At 42.5% G+C, this 25611-nt stretch overlaps 1 protein-coding gene across 5 annotated transcripts in view; it reads right to left on the bottom strand.

Moving 5' to 3' along the window:
* Positions 1-1480: 1480 nt before the first annotated feature.
* LOC110521834 (serine/threonine-protein kinase Nek7) overlaps positions 1481-25611 on the bottom strand; it is a 130268-nt gene continuing 106137 nt past the window's right edge. For 4 of the 5 annotated variants that reach the window (XM_021599741.2, XM_036968923.1, XM_036968924.1 and 1 more), the window contains 5 exons: positions 24619-24727; positions 24426-24533; positions 16964-17058; positions 6923-7036; positions 1481-1897 (listed from right to left, as the gene is read on the bottom strand). In XM_021599741.2, the coding sequence (XP_021455416.2) occupies positions 1784-1897; positions 6923-7036; positions 16964-17058; positions 24426-24533; positions 24619-24727 (540 nt within the window). In that variant the 3' untranslated portion in view covers positions 1481-1783. The remainder of the gene's footprint in view (positions 1898-6922; positions 7037-16963; positions 17059-24425; positions 24534-24618; positions 24728-25611) is intronic. The other variant, XM_036968925.1, reaches the window with a different exon arrangement.

Genomic DNA, 25611 nt, shown 5'->3' on the forward strand with positions numbered 1-25611 from the left:
AGAAGTTTACATACACTTAGGTTGGAGTCATTAAAACTAATTTTCAACCACTCCACAAATTTCTTGTTAACAAACTATAGTTTCGGAAAGTCGATTAGGACATCTACTTTGTGCATGACAAGTCATTTTTACAACAATTGTTTACAGACAGATTATTTCACTTATAATTCACTGTATCACAATTCCAGTGGGTCAGAAGTTTACATTCACTAAGTTGACTGTGCCTTTAAACAGCTTGGAAAATTTCAGAAAATTATGTCATGGCTTTAGAAGCTTCTGGTAGACTAATTGACATCATTTGAGTAAATAGGAGGTGTACCTGTGGATGTATTTCAAGGCCTACCTTCCAACTCAGTGCCTCTTTGCTTGACATCATGGGAAAATCAGCCAAGACCTCAGAAAGAAAATTGTAGACCTCCACAAGTCTGGTTATTCCTTGGGAGAAATTTCCAAACGCCTGAAGGTAACATGTTCATCTGTACAAACAATAGTACACGAGTATAAACACCATGCGACCATGCAGCCGTCATAACGCTGAGGAAGTAGACGCGTTCTGTCTCCTAGAGATGAACGTACTTTGGTGCGAAAAGTGCAAATCAATCCCAGAACAGCAGCAAAATGCTCCAAAACCGCAATAAAAAAAGCCAGACTATGGTTTGCAACTGCACATGGGGACAAAGACTGTACTTTTTGGAGAAATGACCTCTGGTCTGATGAAACAAAAATAGAACTGTTTGGCCATAATGACCATCGTTATGTTAGGAGGAAAAAGGGTGAGGCTTGCAAGCCAAAGAATACCATCCCCAACCGTGAAGCACAGGGGTTGCAGCATTGTGTTGTTGGGGGTGCTTTGCTGCAGGAGGAACTGGTGTACTTCACAAAATAGATGGCAACATGAGGAAGGAAAAATATGTGGATATATTGAAGCAACATTTCAAGACATCAGTCAGGAAGTCAAAGCTTGGTCGCAAATGGGTCTTCCAAATGGACAATGACCCCAAGCATACTTCCAAAGTCGTGGCAAAATAGCGTAAGGACAACAACGTCAAGGTATTGGAGTGGCCATCACAAAGCCATGACCTCAATCCCATAGAAAATTTGTGGGCAAGGAGGCCTACAAACCCGACTCAGTTACACCAGCTCTGTCAGGAGGAATGAGCCAAAATTCACCCAACTTATAGTGGGAAGCTTGTGGAAGGCTACCCAAAACGTTTGACCCAAGTTAAACAATTTAAAAAGGCAATGCTACCAAATACTAATTGAGTGTATGTAAACTTCTGACCCACTGGGAATGTAATGAAAGAAATAAAAGCTGAAATAAATCACTCTGTACTATTATTCTGACATTTCACATTGTTAAAATAAAAGTGGTGATCCTAACTGACCTAAGACAGGGAATTTTTACTCTGATTAAATGTCAGGAATTGTGAAACACTGAGTTTAAATGTACTTGGATAAACTTCTGACTTCAACTGTATGTCATTATTGTGTGTAGATTGATGAGGGGAAAAAACATTTTATCAATTTTAGGATAATGCTGTAAAGTAGCAAAATGTGGAAAAAGTGAAGGGGTCTGAATACTTTACGAATGCACTGTACATAACCTCCTTCTCTTAAACAAAACACTTACATTACAGAACTTTTTTTTTTGCAGAACTTCTCAATACATGATTGTGTGAAAGACAAGATCGGTGTCTGCCTGTCCTTATGTGGAAGCGAGGGATGAAAGGAGGAGGGAAGAGAGGAAGAGATGCGGGTCGTATTGTTATCTTCAGGTGTAGACTTAGCTGCCCTGCTGCGTCTGGCCGTGCATGTGTTTGGCGACGTCATACACATACATGATGTCCGGCCTCTTCTCTGGGTCGGGGTTAATACACATATCTACCACCTTCCTCAGCTAGATGGCGAGAGGAAGAAGAGAGAGAGGCGAGAGAGAGAGATGGAGACAGAAAACAGAGAGAGGAAGACAGAGATATCAGCTATTAGACAGTATACTGAGAGACAGCACAAAGTGAGCCGCCTGTCTCGTGGTAAAAGAACATTCCAGACAAATGAACAAATCTAATGACAGAAACACAAATATCTCATTCTCACCCTCTTCCTGTTTCAATAGCAGCTAACAAGCTACAGGTGTGGTAACTAAATACAGCAGGGGGGGGTAAGTATGTTAATTTCCCCAAGGCCTTGTGAATCGACTTCCAGCCAACCTGAGAGACACACACACACACACACACACACACACACACACACACACACACACACACACACGGCTTGCACATCGCCAAATCAGGCAGAGACACATGCACGTGTATTACATAGACACACACACCGTCTCGGAGACAGCCTTTACACTTGAAGCCGAGCGGAGCCACTGATTGGAGCAGATAGACGGTTCAGAGGTGGAACAGCGACCGCCATCATAAAAAAAAATAAGGTAAAAAATTAAGATCGAAAGCGCCTGTTTAAGGTCACTCACTATAAATTGTCAGGCCTGACAATTTCCTGGCTGCTGTTGCGTGGCGCTAGGCCCGGCGAGTCCTCGTCATGCAGTGTACGGTGTGTGTCAAATCAAATCAAATGGTATTCGTCACATGAGCCGAAAACAACTGGTCTAGACTTTATAGTGAAATGCTTGCTTACGAGCCCTTCCCAACGATGCAGGGTTTAAAAATAATAATACAAATAAAAAGTAACACGAGGAATAAAATACACAAGAATGGAGCTATATACAGAGAGTACCAGATCAATGTGCAGAGGTATATGATATGAGGTAAACATGTACATGAAGACAGGGTAAAGTGACTAGGCATCAGGATAGATAATAATAATAATAATGATAATAATAATAATAATAATAATAAGAGTAAAATAAAGAACAGAGTAGCAGCTCAATAAAGAACAGTGTAAAAGTGAGTGTTGTGTGCGCGCGTGTGTGTGTGTGTCAGGGTGTGTGTGTGATGCAAATGCAAACAGTCTTAGTCCCACAGAATGGAGAAAGAGGGGGATTAGCGATGAAGAGATTCAGATATGTAAAATACTGATTTGCCTCTTCGCAGCAGAGATGGAGGGGGGACGGAGGGATGGTGTCAGGTGGAGGGGGGAGAGAAGGGGGAAGCAAACGGAGGAGACAGTAAATGACACAACAAAGATGAGCAGCTGACAGTTTCCTGCCGATGCTTCAGGAGCATTGTTTATATCCAGACAGTCGCTGCAGGCAACACCCATCCCATCCCTCCATCTCCTTCTCCATATCTCGCTCTTTCCCTTCCCATCTCTCTCTTTCCTGGATGTGGTGATAGAGGGGTGATATGAGGGCTGGGTGGGGGAAGATGGGTAGCGACTAGCGAGACTCATGCACGCACGCACACACACTATAGGCAGAAACTTAAGCCGGAAGTTCCTTTGGTAAGAACTGTTCAATGTTGGTCTGACCAATTAGAATCTATGCTTCAAGATTATTTTGAACACGCGGACTGGGAAATGTTCCGGGTCGCCTCTGGGAATTGTATTGACGTATACACAGACTCGGTGCCTGGGTTAATCAGGAAATGGATAGAGGATGTTGTTCCTACTGTGATGATTAAAATTTATGCAAACCAAAAAAACATGGATAGGTGGCAGCATTCGTGCAAAACTGAAAGAGCGAACCACCACATTTAACCATGGCAAGGTGACTGGGAACATGGATGTGTACAAACAGACCATCTATGTCCTCCTCCGTAAGGCAATCAATGAGGCAAAACAACAGTACAGGGACAAACCTGAGCCGCAATTTAACGGCTCCTACACAAGACGCATGTGGAAGGGAGTCCAGAAAAATCAGACTATAAAGGGAAAGCCGGCCACGTTGTGGACAACTCCTCGCTCCTTGACAAGCTAAACACCTTTGCCCCCTTTGAGGGAAAAAAACACGGAGCTAGCGACGCGGGCCCCCAATCTCCGTGGCCAACGTAAGACATTAAAGCGTGTTCACCTTCGCAAAGCTTCCAAGCAGCATCCTCAGAGCATGTGCAGACCTGCTGGTGGGTGTGTTTACAGACATATTAAATCTCTCCCCATCCCAGTCTGTTGTCCCACTTGCTTCAAAATGCCCACTTGTACCCAAGAAAGGGAAGGTAACTGAACTAAACAAGGCCACAGTAAGCATGTCGCCCCCCACGAATGATGACTAGTCTCCCAGTCCCGCTGAAAAACATCCCCACAGCATGATGCTACCACCAGCATGCATCACCATAGGGATGGTGCCCGGTTTCCTCCAGGCGTGATGCTTGGCATTCAAGCCAAAAAGTTCAACCTTGGTTTCATCAGACCAGACAATCTTGTTTCTCATGGTCTGAGAGTCTTTAGGTGCCTTTTGGCAAACTCCAAGCGGGCTGTCATGTACCTTTTACTGAGGAGTGGCTTCCATCTGGCCACTTTACCTATAAAGGCCTGATTGGTGGAGTGCTGCAGAGATGGTTGTCCTTCTGGAAGGTTCTCCCATCTCCACAGAGGAACTCTGGAGCTCTGTCAGAGTGATCATCGGGTTCTTGGTCACCTTCCTGACTAAGGCCCTTCTCCCCCAATTGCTCAGTTTGGCAGGGTTCTAGGAAGAGTCGTGGTGGATATAAACTTCTTCCACTTAAGAATGATGGAGGACACTGTGTTCTTGGGGATCTTCAATGGTTCAGAAATGTTTTGGTACCCTTCCCCAGATCTACGGACAATCCCTTCGACTGCATGGCTTGGTTTTTGCTTTGACATGCACTGTCAACTGTGGGATCTTATATAGACAGCTGTGTGCCTTTCCAAATCATGTCCAATCAATTGAATTTACCACAGGGGGACTCCAATCAATTTGTAGAAACATCTCAAGGATGATCAATGGAAACAGGATGCAACTGAGCTTAATTTCAAGTCTCATAGCAAAGGGTCTGAATACATACTTATGTAAATAAGATGGTCACTCGACCAAAAAATAAATATACATTTATACAATTCCAAAAATGTATTTTGCCTATTGCTTGCCTTCAACATTTAATAAAACAATTGATCTAAATCAACTACATTTCCCGAACAAAAAAAATACACCTACCCGCTACAAATGTCAATTCATTATAACCCACATATGAATTAACAAGAGACGTGCTGTAGACTACATAAGATAAAATGTAGGTACAGTACTGCATTGTATATTAAATCACCGCTTCCAGTTGCCCCCTGGCGGTGACTCTAAATATATTCAAATCCTCCTGTTAAAGGATTTTTTCCCTCATGCAATGGAAAGTGTCAAATTAAGATCCGACATCTGTATAGTTGGATCTACAGTGAGGTCTGAAATTATGTATATGAAAAATGTATATTGTTGGCAAAAATAAAATTGGGGAAATTATATTATTGTTTACGTATACAATTGCTCAGAGAAGTAATATATATTTTCTCAAAAAGATAGGGGTCAAGATTATTGACACCCCTGTTTGGAATACCTTTCAAAACACCACCTTGCGAGGATAATGGCACTGGGCCTTTTTCTAAAACGTTTGATGAGTTGGAGAACACATTGGGAGGGATCTTAGACCATTACTCCTCACAGAATACTTCCAGATTCTTGATATCCTTCATCTGTGCTTATGTACTGCCCTCTTCAATTCAAACCACAGGTTTGTAATGGGTTTCAAGTCCAGAGACTGAGACATGCCATTGCAAAATTTCCCAAAAGCATCTGAAGGCTAAGTTCATTGTTAGAACCTTCGTAGGAGCACCGTTATATCGCCGACCTGCTCACAAAACCATTGCATTAACGTTGCTCTTGAAAACGCTCGTAATCTAACGCCTGCCTCAGACCACTCGTGGAACAGCTAATTTTGTCGTTAGATGTTTTTTTTGTCCATCAGCATCACTTTATACACAGACGATCTCCACTAAACATAGAATAACATGGTTTATGTCTCTCTGTGCCCACCGATAACCTCAGAACAAAGTTGACTAAAATACAAAGTTGCCAGTGTCCGCGCAATTGATACAAACAAGCGACATATAAAAACATACTTCAAATAAAAACTGAGATGACTGCATTAAAATATAAATACAGTAGGCTATAGGCCTATTTTAATAAAATTGAAATACATTTCATGTTCAGAGTTCTATTTTGCTACTTGTAGGCTACCGTCCGTAATATGTCCTTATATATTTCACGCTGTGCAGCCTAGCATGTGCGCAATGAGGTGCCAAATCTTGATTTAGTGCATGATTCTGGGAAGACATTACAATAAGCCGTCTCAATATTTGCAGCCTTAGGTAATATCTTTCTAGGAGCTGAACTGTCATCAGTATGGTGCAATAATTCTAATGTTAAGGTAAGATTTGAATGGAAAGCAGACCTGAAGGCAGCGTTGCCTTTCGACCCTATCAGATTCGACACAAGCCTCAACGACACACTTAGAAAACGATCTCTCTGCAAGGTGTTCTGGGAAAGATGCATCGTTAAAAACACTCCTAAGCCTGTGTAACTTTCACTATCGGGAATCCGGGCCCTGGAAGGATTCTGTACGGAGGAATTGTCCAAGATCCCTCGCAATGTGTTCTCCAACTCATTTTAGAAAAAGGCTCAGTGCCATTATCCTCACAAGGACATATATTGTATTGAAAGGTATTGAAAACAGGGGTGTCAATAAATTTGACCCCTTGCTTTTTTGAAGAAAATAACAGTATTACTTGTTAAACAAAATCGTTCTCCGAGCAATTGCATTAGTATAAAATAATATAATTTACAAAATGTTGTATACAATATAGCTCAAATACTTGAATTAAACAGTCATTTCTGCTCATCTTTATCAAGGGTGTCAATAATTCCAGACCCCACAGTACAATGAGGTGATTTGGGGGTGAGAGAGAGGGAGAGATGGTAGGGTGAAAGAGGGTAAAGTGGGTGTTGAAGCGGTACCTCTTCAGAGTAGTGGTCGGAAGGGAGCGGAGGGTAGTCACACTGCTCTATCTTCTTACACAGAGAGTACAGGTTCATCTTATCGCCATAGAACGGGCTCTGGAGAGCTGCCATCTGAGGGAGGCAGAGAGAGATCATTTAGTGACACACATGTTCTGCTTCGTGGAAGACAAACAGCACACTACTGAAACACTACTACACTATCTGAATGTGGCCTTCTCAATGACCATTGGACTTAAAGGGATACCTCAGGGTTTTGGCAATGAGGACCTTTATCTACTTCCCCAGAGTTAGATGAACTTGTGCATGCCATTTTTATCTCTCTGTTTCCAGTATGAAGACTGTAGCCACAAAGAGGATGAATAGTGGCAGAGAGGGGAAGAAGGCTATAGGGAGGGTGGAGAAAAGGGGGAGGCAGGGAAGAGCTAGGAGAGGAGAGGCAGACATTAGCAGAAGTAGCCATTGAGACTGGTGTCACTTTTCTTCCAGATGTTACGCTCTCTCTCCCCCTGTCCTCTCTCTTCCTCACACCAGCTTTATAATTTACCACCGCTTAATCAAGCAACTGGAAAATTGCCCAGCAACGAGGGGAGGATAGAAAACGAGACACATTGCTTCCATTGAAGCAGTTACTATACCCCTCTCTCCATCCCTTGGCCCGTCCCTCCATCTCAGAGTGCCAACAGGAGGAGATAAAATAGAGATCAAGGAGCCCAATGAGTGGTGGATATTGTTAAGACAGCCTCTGTCACATCGGCCAATGAGAAATAAGGATGATTGTGCTAGAATCTCAGCAGGAAGTCTCTCCCCTGGACATTCCCCCCGCTGCACCATCACTTACCCACACTAGCACAGTGTGTGGGGCAGGGGGATATGTAGGGTTACTGCATGTATTCCGAGAGAGAGAGAGCGAGCGAGCTAATGAGAGAGAGAGGAGAAAAAGAGAGAAGAGAGAAAAACAGAGAAAGGAGGGGGAGGCAGGCAGCAGCTGTAGCCAGTAAAGGGTTAAACAAGGACCATGGTATTTTCCTGAATCTTCTTCTTTTGACAGATGAAAAATGTCAACTGTCCTGTTTGTATTTGGGAATTTTTGCACTATTCATCTGGTTCATTAATGTCTGCTACTCCTGGCCCCTGACAGCTGCCGGCCCTGCACACACACGAACACACAGGCTCATTTCAGGTTGGGCGAAATGATTGACTCGCTCTATGACCTCCGGGGGCCTGTGTGTGTGTGTGTGTGTGTGTGTGTGTGTGTGTGTGTAGGAAGGGGGGGGGGTGGGTCAGCTCATTGGTATTCCAGGGTCGTCTCCCTCACACGCACGCCTGCTGTCTGTCTGTCTAAGGCTAGTGGCACGCACACATACACACACAAACACCTCAATTTCTCTCTCGCTGGTTCTTTGCCTCCTCCTCTACCCTCTAGCTGTCCAGTGTATGTGTGTTCGTGTGTGTCCTCTATAGTTCAGCTTGTGTGTAAGCATGAGGCCCTAGCCGTGTTAAAGAGAATGTATAAGGAGGTCTAGCTTCTCTTAATGAATATTGATCCCTCTGCATGAATCCCTCTCTATTATCTATCTAGCTCTCCCCCTCTCCCTCCTGACTCAACTGTTGTAAAGAACTACATTTCAGATGCAATCACTTTCTTTCTTTCTTTCCGTAGTCATAGAACATGACAAATTATGTGGGAAAACAGAACGTTTATGTCTGTTAATCTGCTGTATTAACGTACTGTATAAATTATTGCAGGCCTAGCTGAGAGAGGGAAAGGGAGATAATGTAAGTGTGCACGAGCACACAAATTAATTCCCTAAGCAATGACATTAAACTCTGACAGTAGGGAGAGGAGTGGGGAGAGCAGGAACAAAAGTAAAGCTCAGTGGAAACTAACACTGGAATACTATATGAAGCCTTTCTAAATATATGTTAAAAGTTAAAGTGAAATGAAGTTCACGTGAAATGAAAATGTGTTTACAGCAGACCTACGCGGGTGCTTTTAAGGAGCTGTTATCTAAAATGAACTTACTATGACTGATATATTAAAATGTTTTATTTAACTAGACAGGTCAGTTAAGAACAAATTCTTATTTACAATTACGGCCTACCCCGGGCCAAACCCGGACAATGCTGGGCCAATTGTGCGCCGCCCTATGGGACTCACCAATCATGGCCGGAATCAGGGACTGTAATGACGCCTCTTGCACTGAGATGCAGTGCCTTAGATCGCTCCGCCACTCGGGAGACAGATGTATAGATACAACAAGGACACGGAAGATCTCTTAACTTCTTTGAGGTAGGGGGCAGTATTTTCACGCCCGGATGAAAAGCGTGACCAGAGTAAAATGCATGGTACTCAGGCCCAGATGCTAGGATATGCATATTAGATTTGGATAGAAAACACTCGGAAGTTTCTAAAACGGTTTGAATGATCTCTGTGAGTATAACAGAACTCATATGGCAGGCAAAAATCTGAGAAAAATCCAACCAAGAAGAAATCTGAGGTTTGTAGGTTTTCAAGTCTTAGCCTATCCATATTATCATATTGCACTTCCTAAGGATTCCACTAGATGTCAACAGTCTTTAGAACCTTGTTTCAGGCTTCTACTGTGAAGTGGGAGAGAATAAGAGCTGATTGAGTCATGGGTCTGCCAGAAGGCCATATGCTCAGTCAGGCGCGTGCCCGCGAGAGTTAGCTCCGTTCCCTTTAATTTCTAAAGACAAAGGAATTCTCCGGTTGAAACATTGAAGATTTATGATAAAAACATCCTAAAGATTGATTATATACATCGTTTGACATGTTTCTACGAACTGTAATATAACTTTTTTTACTTTGTCTGGACCTAGTGCCTGCGCATTTGGATTACTGTACTAAATGCGCGAACAAAAAGGATGTATTTGGACATAAATTATGGACTTTATCGAACAAAACTAACATTTATTGTGGAACTGGGATTCTTGGGAGTGCATTCTGGTGAAGGTCATCAAAGGTAAGTGAATATTTATAATGCTATTTCTGACTTTTGTTGACTCCATAACATGGCGGGTATCTATATTGCTTGTTTTGGTCTGAGCGCTGTACTCAGATTATTCCATGGTGTGCTTTTTCCATAAAGCTTTTTTTGAAATCTGACAGCGGTTGCATTAAGGAGAAGTATATCTTTAATTCCATGCATAACTTGTATTTTCATCAACATTTATGATGAGTATTTCTGTAAATTGACATAGCTATCTGCACTTTCACCGGATGTTTTGGAGGCAAAATATAACGTGCCAATGTATACAGAGATTTTTGGATATAAATATGAAATTTATCGAACAAAACATACATGTATTGTGTAACATGAAGTCCTATGAGTGCCATCTGATGAAGATCAAAGGTTAGTGATGAATTTTCTCTATTTCTACTTTTTTGTGACTCCTCTCTTTGACTGGAAAAATGGCTGTGTATTTTTGTGACTAGGTACTGACCTAACATAATCGCATGGTATGCTTTTGTCACTATGGTGGGATTAACAACAAGTTTATATTTAAAATGGTGTATAATACATGTATGGTTGAGGAATTTTAAATATGAGATTTCTGTTTGAATTTGGCGCCCTGCACTTTCACTGGATGTTGGTCAGGTGGGACATTAGCGTCCCACGTACCCTAGAGAGGTTAACAATCTTTAGCATGTTCTCATCTTGTATTTGTCCCATTTAAAAGGTCAAACACACAGTGGCATAAAGCTATATGGGGAGGGAAGTGAGAGGAGAGTGGTTTCAAACAGAAACATGTGGTCCAACAGAGAGAGACATCAAGACTTAAACTGGTGTGTTCATGTTGACGGTAAAACTTTAAAACCTCTTAAGGATTAGCCCCTTTTTCCCCCAATTTTTAACCTAAAATGACATACCCAAATCTAACTGCCTGTAGCTCAGGACCTGAAGCAAGGATATGCATATTTGTGATACCATTTGAAAGGAAACACTTTGAAGTTTGTGGAAACGTTAAATTAATGTAGGAGAGAATAACACATTAGATCTGGTAAGATATAATACAAAGAAAAAACATGCATTTTCAAAATAATTGTTGGTTCCATCATTTTTGAAATGCAAGACAAAGGCCATTATATCACTTAGGAGTCTAGGCGCAATTTAGATTTTGGCCACTAGATGGCAGCAGTGTATGTGTAAACCATTAACCATTATGCCAATGAACATTTGCATTACTGTTCAAAATGTTGTATCAAGTCTGCCCAAATGTATCGAATTGGTCAACTGATACATTTTTATACTATAGAGAACATACAGAAATGATATGGTAATAAAAAAATTACGTTTACACACTCCCAGGAATGTCATAAATGATGGCTAATTGGATTCTGGAAGTCCAGAATCCAGTTGCAGAGGGATGTGTTTAGTCCCAGGGTCCTTAGCTTTGTGATGAGCTTCGGGGTAGTATGGTGTTGAATGCTGAGCTATAGTCAATGAATAGCATTCTCACATAGGTGTTCCTTTTGTCCAGGTGGAAAAGGGCAGTGTGGAGTACAATAATGATTGCATCATCTGTGGAACTGTTAGGGGGTTAAGCAAATTGGAGTGGGTCTAGGGTTTCTGGGATAATGGTGTTGATGTGAGCCATGCCCAGCAATTCAAAGCACTTGGCTACAGACATGAGTGCTATGGGTCGGTAGTCATTTAGGCAGGTTACCTTAGTGTTCTTGGGCATAGGGACTATGGTGGTCTGCTTGAAACATGTTGGTAATACAGACTCAGACAGGGAGAAATTGAAAATGTCAGTGAAGACAGTTGGTTAGCGCATGCTTGGAGTACATGTCCAGGTAATCCGTCTGGCCCTGCGGCCTTTTGAATGTTGACCTGTTTAAAGCGTCGGAGCCGGTGTAGTACGATTTGATCTTAGTCCTGTATTGACACTTTGCCTGTTTGATGGTTCATCGGAGGGCATAGTGCGATTTCTTATAAACTTCCAGGTTAGAATCCCGCTCCTTGAAAGTGACTGATGTAGTGTACTCCTTAATGCCATCGGAAGAATCCCAGAACATATTCCAGTCTGTAACAGTCCTGTAGCTTACTATCTGCTTCATCTGACCAGTTTTTTATTGACTGTGTCACTGTGTCTTCCTGCTTTAATCTCTGTTCTGATGTCTGTTCTGATGTCTGTTCTGAACGTCTCTTCGTAGCAGCAACATTATGTACAAAATAAGTTATAAACAATGAGAAAAATATATATATAATTAGCACGGTTGGTTAAGAGTAGAGGTCGACCGATTTATCGGAATGGCAAATTAATTATGGCAGATCGGAAATCGGAATTTTTGGTCGATTATTTTTAGCACTTTTTTTTTTACACCTTTATTTAATCTTTATTTAACGAGGCAAGTCAGTTAAGAACAAATTCTTATTTTCAATGACGGCCTAGGAACAATGGGTTAACTGCCTTAAGGGGCAGAAAGACAGATTTTTACCTTGTCAGCTCTGGGATTCAATCTTGCAACCTTACGGTTAACTAGTCCAACGCTCTAACCACCTGCCTCTCATTGCACTCGAGGAGCCTGCCTGTTATGCGAATGCAGTAGAAGCCAAGGTAGGTTGCTAGCTAGCATTAAACTTGTAAAAAAACATTAATCATAATCACTAGTTAACTACACATGGTTGATGATATTACTAGTTTATCTAGCGTGTCCTGTGTTGCATATAATCGATGAAACGCTGGGGGATGATTTAACAAAAGCGCATTTGCGAAAAAAGCACAATCGTTGGACGACTGTACCTAACCATAAACACCAATGCCTTTCTTGAAATCAATACACAGAAGTATATGTTTTTTAAACCTGCATATTTAGCTAAAATAAATCCAGGTTAGCAGGCAATATTAACCAGGTGAAATTGTGTCACTTCTCTTGCGTTGTACGTAGAGTCAGGTTATATGCAACAGTTTGGGCAGCCTGGCTCATTGCAAACTAATTTGCCAGAATTTTACGTAATTATGACATAACATTGAAGGTTGTACAATATAACAGGAATATTTAGACTTAGGGATGCCACCCGTGAAATAAAATACCGAACGGTTACGTATTTCACTGAAATAATAAACATTTTGTTTCCGGATTCGACCATATTAATGACCTAAGGCTTGTATTTCTGTGTGTTATGTTATAATCAAGTCTATGATTTGATAGAGCACTCTGACTGAGCGATGATAGGCAGCAGCAGGCTCGTAAGCATTCATTCAAACAGGACTTTCAAGCACAGCGCTGTTTATGACTTCAAGCCTATCAGCCTAATTGCTGGTGTAACCGATGTGAAATGGCTAGCTAGTTAGCGGGGTGCGCGCTAATAGCATTTCAAACGTCACTCGCTCTGAGATTTGGAGTAGATATTCCCCTAGATATTCCCCACAGCTTTTGTGGAGCGATGGGTAACGCTGCTTCGAGTGTGGCTGTTGTCGATGTGTTCCTGGTTCGAGCCCAGGTAGGGGCGAGGAGAAGGACAGAAGCTATACTGTTACACTGGCAATACTAAAGTGCCTATAAGAACATCCAATAGTCAAAGGTATATGAAATATAAATGGTAGAGAGAGAAATAGTCCTATAAATACTATATTAACTACAACCTAAAACTTGGAATATTGAAGTCTTATGTTAAAAGGAACCTCCAACTTTCATATGTTCTCATGTTCTGAGCAAGGAACACAAACGTTAGCTTTTTTACATGGCACATATTGCACTTTTACTTTCTTCTCCAACACTTTTGTTTTTGCATTATTTAAACCAAATTGAACATGTTTCATTATTTATTTGAGGCTAAATTGATTTTTATTGATGTATTATATTAAGTTAAAATAAGTGTTCATTCAGTATTGTTGTAATTGTCATTATTACAAATAAATAAATAAAAATGGCTGATTAATCGGTATCAGCTTTTTTTGGTCCTCCAATAATCGGTATCGGCGTTGAAAAATCATAATTGGTGGACCTCTAGTTAAGAGCCCATAAAACGGCCGCCATCCCCTCCGGCGCCATCTTACAATCGGTAGGTCTGGGCCGGGGAGGGGGTGCAGACCGCCATATTGACCTACACGTGACCAAATCAAAAAACAAATTTGATTTGTCACATGCTCCGAATACAACCTTAAAGTGAAATACTTACTTTAAAAGTTGTATTGGTCACATACACATGGCTAGCAGATGTTTAAGCTTGTGCTTCTAGTTCCAACAGTGCAGTAATATCTAATAAGTAATCTAACAATTTACCAACAACGACCTAATATACATAAATCTAAAGGGGTGAATGAGAATATGTACATATAAATATATGGAAGAGCGATTGCCGAGCGGCATAGGCAAGGAGCAATAGATGCAATAAAATACAGTATATACATATGATATGAGTAATGTAAGATATGTAAACATTTTTAAAGTGGCATTATTTAGAGTGGCATTGTTTAAAGTGACTAGAGATCCATTTACTAAAGTGGCCAGTGATTAGGTCTCAATGTAGGCAGCAGCCTCTCCGAGTTAGTGATTGCTGTTTAAGAGTCTGGTGGCCGCCTTATAGAAGCTGTTTTTCAGTCTCTCAGTCCCAGCTTTGATGCACCTGTACTGACCTCGCTTTCTGGATGGTAGCGGTGTGAACAGGCAGTGGCTCGGGTGGTTGATGTCCTTGATGATCTTTTTGGCCTTCCTGTGACATCAGGTGCTGTAGGTGTCATGGAGGTTAGGTAGTTTGCCCCCAGTGATGCGTTGTGCAGACCACACCACCCTCTGGAGAGCCTTGCGGTTGAGGGAGGTGCAATTGCCGTACCAGGCTGTTGAAGAGCCTGACAGGATGCTCTCGATTATGCACCTGTAAAAGTTGTTTTGGGTGACAAGCCAAATTTCTTCAGCCTCCTGAGGTTGAAGAGGCGCTGTTGCGCCTTCTTCACCACACTGTCTGTGTGGGTGGACCATTTCAGTTTGTCTGTGATGTGTACGCAGAGGATCTTAAAACTTTCCACCTCCCCCACTGCTGTCCCGTCAATGTGGATAGGGGGGTGCTCCCTCTGCTATTTCCTGAAGTCCACGATCATCTCATTTGTTTTGTTGACGTAGAGTGAGAGACTGTTTTGCTGACACCACACTCCAAGTGCCCTCACCTCCTCCCTATAAGCTATCTCGTCGTTGTTGGTAATCAAGCCCACTACTGTTGTGTCATCTGCAAACTTGACGATTGAGTTGGAGGCGTGTATGGCCACGCAGTCGTCGGTGAACAGGGAGTACAGGAGGGGGGTTGAACACACACCCTTGTGGGACCCAGTGTTGAGGGTGAGCGAAGTGGAGATGTTGTTTCCTACCTTCACCACCTGGAGGCGGCCCGTCAGAAAGTCCAGGACCCAATTGTCCAGGACCCAATTGCACAGGGCGGTGTTGAGACCCAGGGCTTCCAGCTTGATGATGAGCTTGGAGGGTACTATGGTGTTGAATTCTGAGCTCTAGTCAATGAACAGCATTCTTACATAGGTATTCCTCTTGTCCAGATGGGATAGAGCATTGGGCAGTGTGCAGTGTGATGGCGATTGCATCGTCTGTGGACATGTTGGGGCGGTATGCAAACTGAAGTGGGTCTAGGGTGGCCGGTAAGGTGGAAGTGATATGATCCTTGACTAGTCTCTCAAAGCACTTCATGATGACAGAAGTGAGTGCTACAGGGCGGTAGTCATTTAGTTCAGTTATCTTTGCCTTCTTGGGTACAGGAACAACGGTGGCCATCTTGAAGCATGTGGGGACTTGGATAGGGAGCGATTGAATATGTCTGTAAACACACCAGCCAGCTGGTCTGCGCATGCTCAGAGGACGCAGCTTGGGATGCCGTCTGGGCCAGCAGCCTTGCAAGGGTTAATACGTTTAAATGTTTTACTCACGTTGGCACGGAGAAGGGGCGCAGTCCTTGTTTGTGGGCTGCGACGTTGGCGCGGTATTATCCTCAAAGTGGGCAAAGAAGGTGTTTAGTTTGTCTTCTGTACTCCTCAATGCCATCGGAAGAACCACGGAACATATTCCAGTCTGTGATAGCAAAACAGTCCTGTAGTTTAGCATCTGCTTCATCTGACCACTTTTTTAATTGACCGAATCACTGGTGCTCACTGCTTTAATTTTTGCTTGTAAACCGGAATTAGGAGGATAGAATTATGGTCAGATCTGCCAAATGGAGGGCGAGGGAGAGCTTTGTACGCGTCTCTGTGTTTGGAGTAAAAGGTTCTGAGTGCGGTCTTAGTGTCAGCATCGGCCTGTCGTGGCATGTAGACAGCTACGAAAAATACAGATGAAAACTCTCTTGGTAGATGGTGTGGTCTACAGCTTATAATGAGATACTCTACATCAGGTGGCGCTCCTAGTGGCCAGTTGGTTAAGGGCCAATAAATTGGCAGCCATCCTCTCCGGCGCCATCATCAATCTCCAACCTGCTGTTGTCGTTTCCCCCCTGGTCACCAAGGGAGACCACCCCGGCAACTAGGCATCGTCCCGTTACCACAATGCCGGAGGTGGGCAAGGTCAGGTGAATAAAATGGGGTATTCTCATCACAAACAAACATGCATGCACATGTGAGCACGCACACACACGATCCTCAATCAAACAGTATAGGAGATGCAGACAGAGAGACAATGGCCAGGTATTGTCTGTCTTTCACCCATCTAGAACCCCAAGCATAACACTGAAACATGTATGTTCTCTCGCACGCACGCACACACGTTTGACCCTCAGACATTCAAGAACCTTTACATCCAACACACACACACACCTGTAAGACCTGTCCCCCTCGCTCTCCCCCTCTCGTGTGGTCTGTAAGGTGGAAAGGGTTCTGAGAGGGTAATTTTACTAGTCAGTATCAGTGCTCAGCACAACCACCCAGTTGATCTGCACCACATGGACATGTCACTGTGAATTCCCTGCTAGCTTCAAACACACAACAGCTCTCATATCCACCTTTATCCCAGTAATGTGTGTGGGTATGGGTTTCTGTGTACATTATGCCACAGTACAGTATATGTGTATACGTTACCTCGTAGAGCAGGCAGCCTAGAGACCAGATGTCAGATTTGAAGTTGTATCCGTTTTCATGTATTCTCTCTGGAGACATGTAGTACGGGGTCCCCACTGGAACAGACAGACAGGGAGAGAGAGAGCGAGACATTAGCCGGTTGCCTCTCCAACCTAGCCATTCCAGCACACCACATATGTCCCAACACACACAACCTCAGAGAGAGAGTGAGAAGGGCAGAAAAAGAGATCCAAGAGATCTCACAAACACACACATGCATGCGAACTGCTAGTCCACTACATCACAGCTCTGGTTCAGCTCTCATTAACATACCTCATCATGATCAGAAACAGGAGCCAAACAGACATTACACTCTGGCTCTGAAACTCAATAATCCCAATGCCATGCTGCCTGGCCAAGCTCCAGACCACACAATCATATAGTACAATCACACAGATCATGTACAGATAGGTGTAGTTACACTGCCGCACCACAGAGGGCACTAGTGAGCCTGATTGGGGGGAAGATAGCTAATAGAAAGAGAGACCAAATACAGGTGGTTGAGCTACAGTACCAATCAAAAGTTTGGACACCTACTCTTATAGTTTTTCTATATTTGTACCATTTTCTACATTGTAGAATAACAGAAAAGACATCACAACTATGAAATAACACATAGGGAATAATGTAGTAACCAAAAAAAAGTGTTAAACAAATCAAAATATATTCTATATATGAGATTCTTCAAAGGAGCCATCCTTTGCCTTGATGACAACCAGCTTCACGAGGTAGTTACCTGGAAAGCATTTCAATTAACAGGTGTGCCTTGTTAAAAGTTTATTTGTGGAATTTCTTTCCTTCCTAATGCTTTTGAGCCACAATTCAATCCCATTCAAAATCCTATTTTCCCTAACCCTAAAACCGAACCTTAACCCTAACCCTAGCTCCTAACCCTAAACATAATTCTAATCCTAAACCTAATTCTAACCTTAACCCTAAACCCCCAGTTGGTCAAATATTTGTTCATTTACTGTTCTTGTGGGGACATCTGGTCCACAAGCATAGTTAAACACGTCCACAAACACACACATTAACATGTTGAGGGGAAATATACCAATGTATAATGTAATTAGTTTTAATAAACCTATTACGGGGAATTCTATACGAGTTCATGTCTTTCAGTGCAGAATTGAAAGTGAGCACTTTTTATTAGAGTGTGGTTTTTAATTGGGCTGCGAAAATATTTCTTTATCTATAATGAATTGTGACCTATAACTCTAAAAATCATAATTCGATTCCACCATCAACTACAGAAAGAGGAGGTAAGAGACAGAGAGAGAGAAAAGACAGAGAGAGAGAGAAAAGACAAAGAGAGAGAGAAAGAAAAGACAGAGAGAGAGAGAAGAGAGAGAGAGAGAAAAGAGAAAAGAGAGAGAGAGAGAAAAGAGAGAGAGAGAAAAGAGAGAGAGAGAAAAGAGAGCGAAAAGAGAGACAGAGAAAAGACAGAGAGAGAGAGAGAGAAGACAGAGAGAGAGAAAAGACAAAAAGAGAGAGAGAGAAAAGACAAGAAGAGAGAGAGAGAGAAAAGACAGAAGAGAGAGAGAAAAGACAGAGAGAGAGAAAAGACAGAGAGAGAAAAGACAGAAGAGAGAGAGAAAAGACAGAAGAGAGAGAGAGAGAAAAGACCAAAAGAGAGAGAGAGAAAAGACAGAAGAGATAGAGAGAAAAGACAAAAAGAGAGAGAGAGAGAAAAGACAGAAGAGAGAGAGAGAGAAAAGAGAGAGAAAAGAGAGAGAGAGAAAGAGAGAGCGAAAAGAGAGCGAAAAGAGAGAGAGAGCGAAAAGAGAGAGAGAGAGAGAAAAGAGAGAGAGAGAGAAAAGAGAGAGAGAGAGAGAAGACAGAGAGAGAAAAGGAGAAAAGACAGAGAGAGAGAAAAGACAAAAAGAGAGAGAGAGAGAAAAGACAAAAAGAGAGAGAGAGAGAAAAGACAGAAGAGAGAGAGAAAAGACAGAGAGAGAGAAAAGACAGAAGAGAGAGAGAGAGAAAATACCAAAAGAGAGAGAGAGAGAAAAGACAAAAAGAGAGAGAGAGAGAAAAGACAGACAGAGAGAGAGAGAAAAGAGAGAGAGAAAAGAGAGAGAAAAGAGAGAGAGAGAAAAGAGAGAAAGAGAGAGAGAGAAAAGACAGAAAGAGAGAGAAAAGACAGAAAGAGAGAGAGAAAATACCAAAAGAGAGAGAGAGAGAGAAAAGACAAAAAGAGAGAGAGAGAGAGAGAAAAGACAGAAAGAGAGAGAGAGAAAAGACAAAGAGAGAGAGCGAAAAGAGAGAGAGAGAAAAGACAGAAAGAGAGAGAGAGAAAAGAGAGAAAGAGAGAAAAGAGAGAAAGAGAGAGAGAGAAAAGACAGAAAGAGAGAGAGAGAAAAGACAGAAAGAGAGAGAGAAAAGACAGACAGAGACAGAAAGAGAGAGAGAAAAGACAGACACAGACACACAGACACACATCTGGCTTGTGAGTGCCCAGGTCATCACGTTGGTGGTGTGTGTGCATGCGCACATGAGTTTCTGTGTTTGTGTGTTTCTACAGAGGTCTCCTGGTGCTGTTTGAACAGCGTTCCCCTAACATTCATTACCAGCTGATTAAAGATCATCACCCTCTCTTATGCTAATAGTTGTATTGAGGAGCAGAGCAACAGGGCCTCAGTCAGCATTCATTCATTCCCAATTAAAACACAATCATTTATTCATGCAGATAAACGAGAAGTCATGTTGGGATTGATTTCCATTATTAGAAATCGTTAAGACAACTGAGTGGCATTCTCGAGGAAGAGAAGATAATATTGTCATGGTAGCAATCTATGGATGGAACCTGGTGATGCGTGGTGTGTGTGTGTGTGTGTGTGCGCGCTGAGTTGAAAGGGAGCTAGAGCGAGCGAGAAAGCTGACAGACTCTAAGCCTGGCCCTCCATCTAGCCAGCACCTCCCTGCTCTACTGGGGTGGTTTGACTTATTACACCCCACCCCACACAGACACACATGGGCAGATTCACAGACACACACACACACACACACTTCACCGCCCCCATGCAGAGAGAGACATGGGGAGAGAAGGAAAGAAAGGGGAATAGAGGGAGCGAGAGAATGAGAGATGAAGAGGGCTAGGGGAAGAGAACGGGGGGGAAAGGGAAGGATAGGGGAGAGGGGGTAGGAGGGAGAAAGGGGGCAGGAAAGAAAGTCGATGTAGAAAGATAAAGAATCTCAATTGATTACTCCTGGCGTCCTCTCTCCTCACCTTCTCAAAACCCAATGGAGGAGAAGGTCAGAGGGGCTTCTCGTCCAATGGGTTTCGAGAAGAAGACGAGGAGAGACGACGCGAGGAGTATGCAATTGAGATCTTCCCAAAGAGACGGAGGGGAAGAGGAAAGGCGGGAGGGTGAGAGAGGGAAGGAAGGAGAGAGTGAGAAAATTAGTTGGGGGGAGGAGAGAATGGAGGAGAAAGAGCAAGAGCAGAAAGGAGAGCTTGAGTAAGAGACATGGACAGACAGTGAGGCAGAAAGAAAGAGATGGGGAAAATAAAAATGAGGGAGAAAAAAAGGGAGAGGGAAAGAGAAAGAAAGAGGCAGCAGGAGACAGGGAGAGAGCAATGGAGAGAAAGGTGAGGGCCGGAGAGGAGAAGAGGCTTTAGGAAATGGATGGATTCTGGGTCTCCATGCCCGTGGGGGAGATTAACCCTTTGTGGAGAAACTAGCCTCTGAACCACTCTGCTCTTCTCCTCCCCTCATCTTCCTCAACGAGGACTTCTCTGAAGCTGTGCGCCAGAGGCGGAAAGATCTTATGCCAGCTATGGAAGCTGCCAAAGAGCGTGTGGACATTGCTTACATCCGCTACGACAAGCTCATTGTCCACTCTCCCTCCCAAAAACCTGGGAAGAGTGAGAGAGCCAAGCTTCCGGGTCAGTAGCTTCAGCCCAACATCACACACATACACCAAATGACACTCATAAATACCTGTTTGACTGACTATTAGCCAAACAATGTTTTTATTTTTATGTTGCATATATTTTTTCCTCCATATTATGTCTATCTCTGATAAGCTACCCAAAAAAAGGGCTAATAGCAGCCCATATTAATACATGTAGCCTTAGAAAGGTTCATGAAATCAATAACGTGCTAAGATCGGATATACTGGCCATCTCTGAGACTCACTAACATAATTCCTTTGATGATACAGCAGTAGCAATACAAGGATATAACATCTGCAGAAAAGACAGGAATGCCTATGGGGGAGGTGTTGCTGTATACACTGAGTGTACAAAGATTTATGAACACTCGCTCTTTCCATGACATAGGACTTTTAAACAGTGAGCCAATTGAGACATGGATTGTGTACGTGTGCATTCAAAGAGTGAATGAGCAAGACAAAATCTTTAAGTGCCTTTGAACAGGGTATGGTAGTAGGTGCCAGCCACACCAGTTTGAGTGTGTCAAGAACACTGCTGGATTTTTCACGCTCAACAGTTTCCATTGTGAATCAAGAATGGTCCACCAACCAAAGGACACCCAGCCAAGTTGACACAACTGTGGGAACCATTTATTTAACCAGGTAAGAACAATTGAGGTTAAAAACCTATTTTGCGAGGGTGACCTGGCAAGAAGACCAAACATGGTCCAGCATCCTTGTGGAGGATGCCCCCGTCCAGCATCCTTGTGGAGTCCACGCGCTGTTAACAGAGAGGTCTATTTTCGGGGTGACCTGAACATTGACTGGTTAACAACTAGCAGTCCTCTCAAGAGGAAGCTTCTAATTGTGACTAATGCCTATAATATGTCCCAGGTTGTAACTCAACGAACTAGAGTGAATACCAATTGTGTTGGGTCTGTGGCGTCCATTGTCACAGGTATTGATCATATCTTCACTAATGCTGCCGAACTTTGCTTCAAGAAAATATATATTACTGTAGTGGCCATAAAATTGTGGCAATAACAAGGAAAGCCAAAACGCCAAATTGTGGGCCTAAAGTAATTTATAATAGATCACACAAAATGTTTTGTTGAAGATGTAAAAAATGTCTGACGTGTATGAGGAAGTGAATCCAGATGCAGCATTGAAAATATAGAGCTGTAACACAGTTGTGAAATCACGAAACCATGTCCATAATAAAAATTCAGGAAGAATAGAAATAGATGGCCTATTCTCTATAGTTAAAACACATCTTACGTAATAAACATTTTATGTCTGGGTTTTCCTGATGGGCACAGGGACAGATTCATCTGGGAGCCATCTCCAAAAATGTCTGATGTGTATGAGGAAGTGAATCCAGATGCAGCATTGGAAATATTTGTACAATTACTACTGACAAGTATGCACTTGTTAAAAAATTTGCTGTGAAAACTGAGACCCCTAGATTGATGGCGAATTGAAAAATGGTACGGTACAAAAAAATTATGCGAAAGAGTTGGCAAACAAGTCAGGCTGCTCAGCTGATTGGTTGACATACTCAAAATTGACGAATGTTTGACTAAACTTAACAAAAAGAAGAAGAAATTACATAAACCACAAAGGGAAAAGACTTCAGTACCTTAAATGATATCATGGGCAGAAAACCCAAATGATCTCCATCATTCATTGAAGTTGGTGGGTGATTTATAAAAAGCCTTACGATATTGCCAATCATTTCAATGACTATTTCACTGGCATAGTGGAAACACTCAGAAGTGAAATGACAACATTGAACAGTGAAGCATCATATTTTTTTTATAAAACATCTAATAATGAAAGAGAAGCAAACAGCAAAATTACCTTTACATTTCTTTATAAAACAACATCTCATGGCACAATAGAGACAGTGAAATGACACGCACACACAGACATACTCTTTCACACTAACACACACATTCTTTAGTTGTATTATTTGTAGATTGTTTAATTTTAAATTTATCAGTGTATCATTGTTCTGCTACTTGCTGTGTTGTTTTTTTGTGGACCCTAGGAATCTGCTTTTCGGCAAAAGCTAATGGCGATTCGAATAAACCAAACCAAACGCTCCTCTCCTCTCCCACCCTGACCAAGGGGCTGAAGAAGCAGTCTACTCACAGACCACCTGAAGAGGGCGCTGTGGTTTTTGTTTTCCAAATTAAATGAACACTGTCAGTGTGGGTCTTAAAGTTTACAATTGTGTAATGACTTTCTCTCTTAATTAAAATGGTAAATTTCATTACATGTTTATTTGAGAAAATCCTGTCCTGGGAAAGTTTTTGAGAGTGTGAGAATATGTTAACTGAGCATTTTTGAGAAGAGTGGCACAATCCCCACAACAACACATCACATGCCAGTCGGCCACTGTTTTACAGCAGTCAGAGCTGTGGATTGGCAGTATTTAAAGTATTTAAGTAAAAAAAACTTTAATGTACTACTTAAGTAGTTTTTTTGTGGAATCTTTACTTTACTATTTATATTTTTGACAACGTTTACTCCACTACATTCGTAAAGAAAATAATGTACTTTTTAATCCATACATTTTCCTTGACACCCAAAAGTACTCGTTACATTTTGAATGCTGAACTGGAGAGGAAAATTCTCCAATTCCCCCACTTATCAAGAGAACATCCCTGCTCATCCCTACTGCCTCTGATTTGGCGGACTCACTCACAAATGCTTCATTTGTAAATTATGTCTGAGTGTTGGAGTGTGCCCCTGACTATCCGTAAATTAAAAAAAACAAGAAAATAGTGCCGTCTGGTTTGCCATATATAAGGAATTTGAAAGTATTTATACTTTTACTTCTGATACTTAAGTATATTTAAAATCAAATACTTTAAAACTTTTACTCAAGTAGCATTTTACTGGGTGATTTTCACTTTTACTTTACTCATTTTCTGTTTAGGCATCTTTACTTTTACTCAAGTATGACAATTGGGTACTTTTTTCATCACTATGTATCCGGCAGCAGAGGCGAAGTGTGTTTCAGACAGGTTCCGCCCAGACAACAGTTCAGAAGTCAGAGGTCAAGGCAACAGGAAGTGACAAACTGGCAAATGAAGAGGTGACAGCCCCTAAGCTGCAATAAGAAGACCTAACCCCCCAGCTTTATAACACACAAATGGTTCTGGGCTGCACCAGCTAATGAAACACATCCCCCCCTTACTGTGTGGGTGTGTGCATGTTTGGTTTTACTATCATTGTGGGGACCATAAGTCCTCACAAGGATAGTAAATCCATGAAAATTGGACTAGTTGGCTTAATTTTGCTGGTCCCCACGAGGAAAAAGGCTATTTTAGGCTTAGAGGTTAGGTTTAGGGTTAGCGTTACAATTAGGTATAGGGGTTAGGTTTATGGTTAGAAGTTACGGTTTGGGTTAAGGTTAGGTTTAGGAGTTAGGAATGAAGAAAAATTGGATTTTGAATGGGAATCAATTGTTTGGTCCTCACAAGGATAGTCAAACAAAAGTGTTTGTTTGTGTGTGTGTGTGTGTGTGTGTGTGTCTTACCTAAAGAATGGGCAGCGGTGGTTTTAGAGCTGAAGAATCGTCCTAGTCCCAGATCTCCCAGCTTCACCACTCCTGTGGCTGTTATGAACACATTAGCTGGCTTTATATCTGTAGAGAGGACAGGGTACATAGTTCAAGTTGAAGTTAAAAGTGTACGCATGTGTGCGTGCGTGTGTGTGTGTGTGTGTAGTACCTCTGTGCATGACCCGTCGGGAGTGCATGTGTTCCAGCGCACTGCACAGCTGGACAAAGTACTTCCACACTGTCCTCTCTGGAATTAACCTCCGCTGCTTCTTGAAGTGCTGCATAGATACACACAGCACAACAATGTCAGACAACATACACAAGCTTAACATACACAACTTACTAGCTAAGCCCCTCGAGTCCCTCTGTATGTATTTGACTCCATCGTTAATATGATGCAGACCTCTCTCTTTTTGCCTCTCTCGCTACCCTCTCCCTGACCTCTCTCTTTCCCCTCGCTCTGCTTCTCTCTGTCCCTTTTTCCTTCTACCCCCCCCCCCCCCACCCCCCCTCCCTCCTCTCGCTCACTCTTTCTTTCTCATACCGAGCCCTTTCTCATTTTCATTATGCTGCGATGGAAAGCACATTAGTTCTCAGAACCAGAGAAAAGGCATTTTGGGGTTATGTTCAAAACGCTCACATCTGGTATATAGCTCCTACATATATATGTAAACCAGTCACACACAAACTACACAACACACAATTCCCACAACCCTAACCCCCTCTCCCTAACCCCCTCACCCTCCCAGCAGCTCCTAGCGGTCGATTATGACTTCATTCTGTTTCAGAGGTCACAGAAACAGTCACCGTGCGACAGGATTACCGGAAATCAATGGTACGAGTGATGGGACAAAGTTTATGCAAACTATCAGCTAGGGCGGCGTAATAGCCAATCGGGTGAGAAATGGACTGGCGAGCTAGCTTTGTTGCTGTGCTGGATGGGATACTGATTGGCAAAAACTAGCAAAAATGGAGCGCAGAGAGAGAGTGACGGAACGGAAAAGATAGCGAGAAACAGAGAGAGGAAATGGGAACAATAGTTGAGAAAGAGAGAGTGAACAGGAATGATAGCAAGAAAGTGTGTGCGCACGTGCATCTGTCAGTGTGTGTATGTGTGTGTGTGCGCTTGCGTCTGTCCCAGCGTGCGTCCCATGTGTGTGCG

Source organism: Oncorhynchus mykiss, chromosome 30, assembly GCF_013265735.2.
Source record: "Oncorhynchus mykiss isolate Arlee chromosome 30, USDA_OmykA_1.1, whole genome shotgun sequence".
Lineage (NCBI taxonomy): Eukaryota > Metazoa > Chordata > Actinopteri > Salmoniformes > Salmonidae > Oncorhynchus > Oncorhynchus mykiss.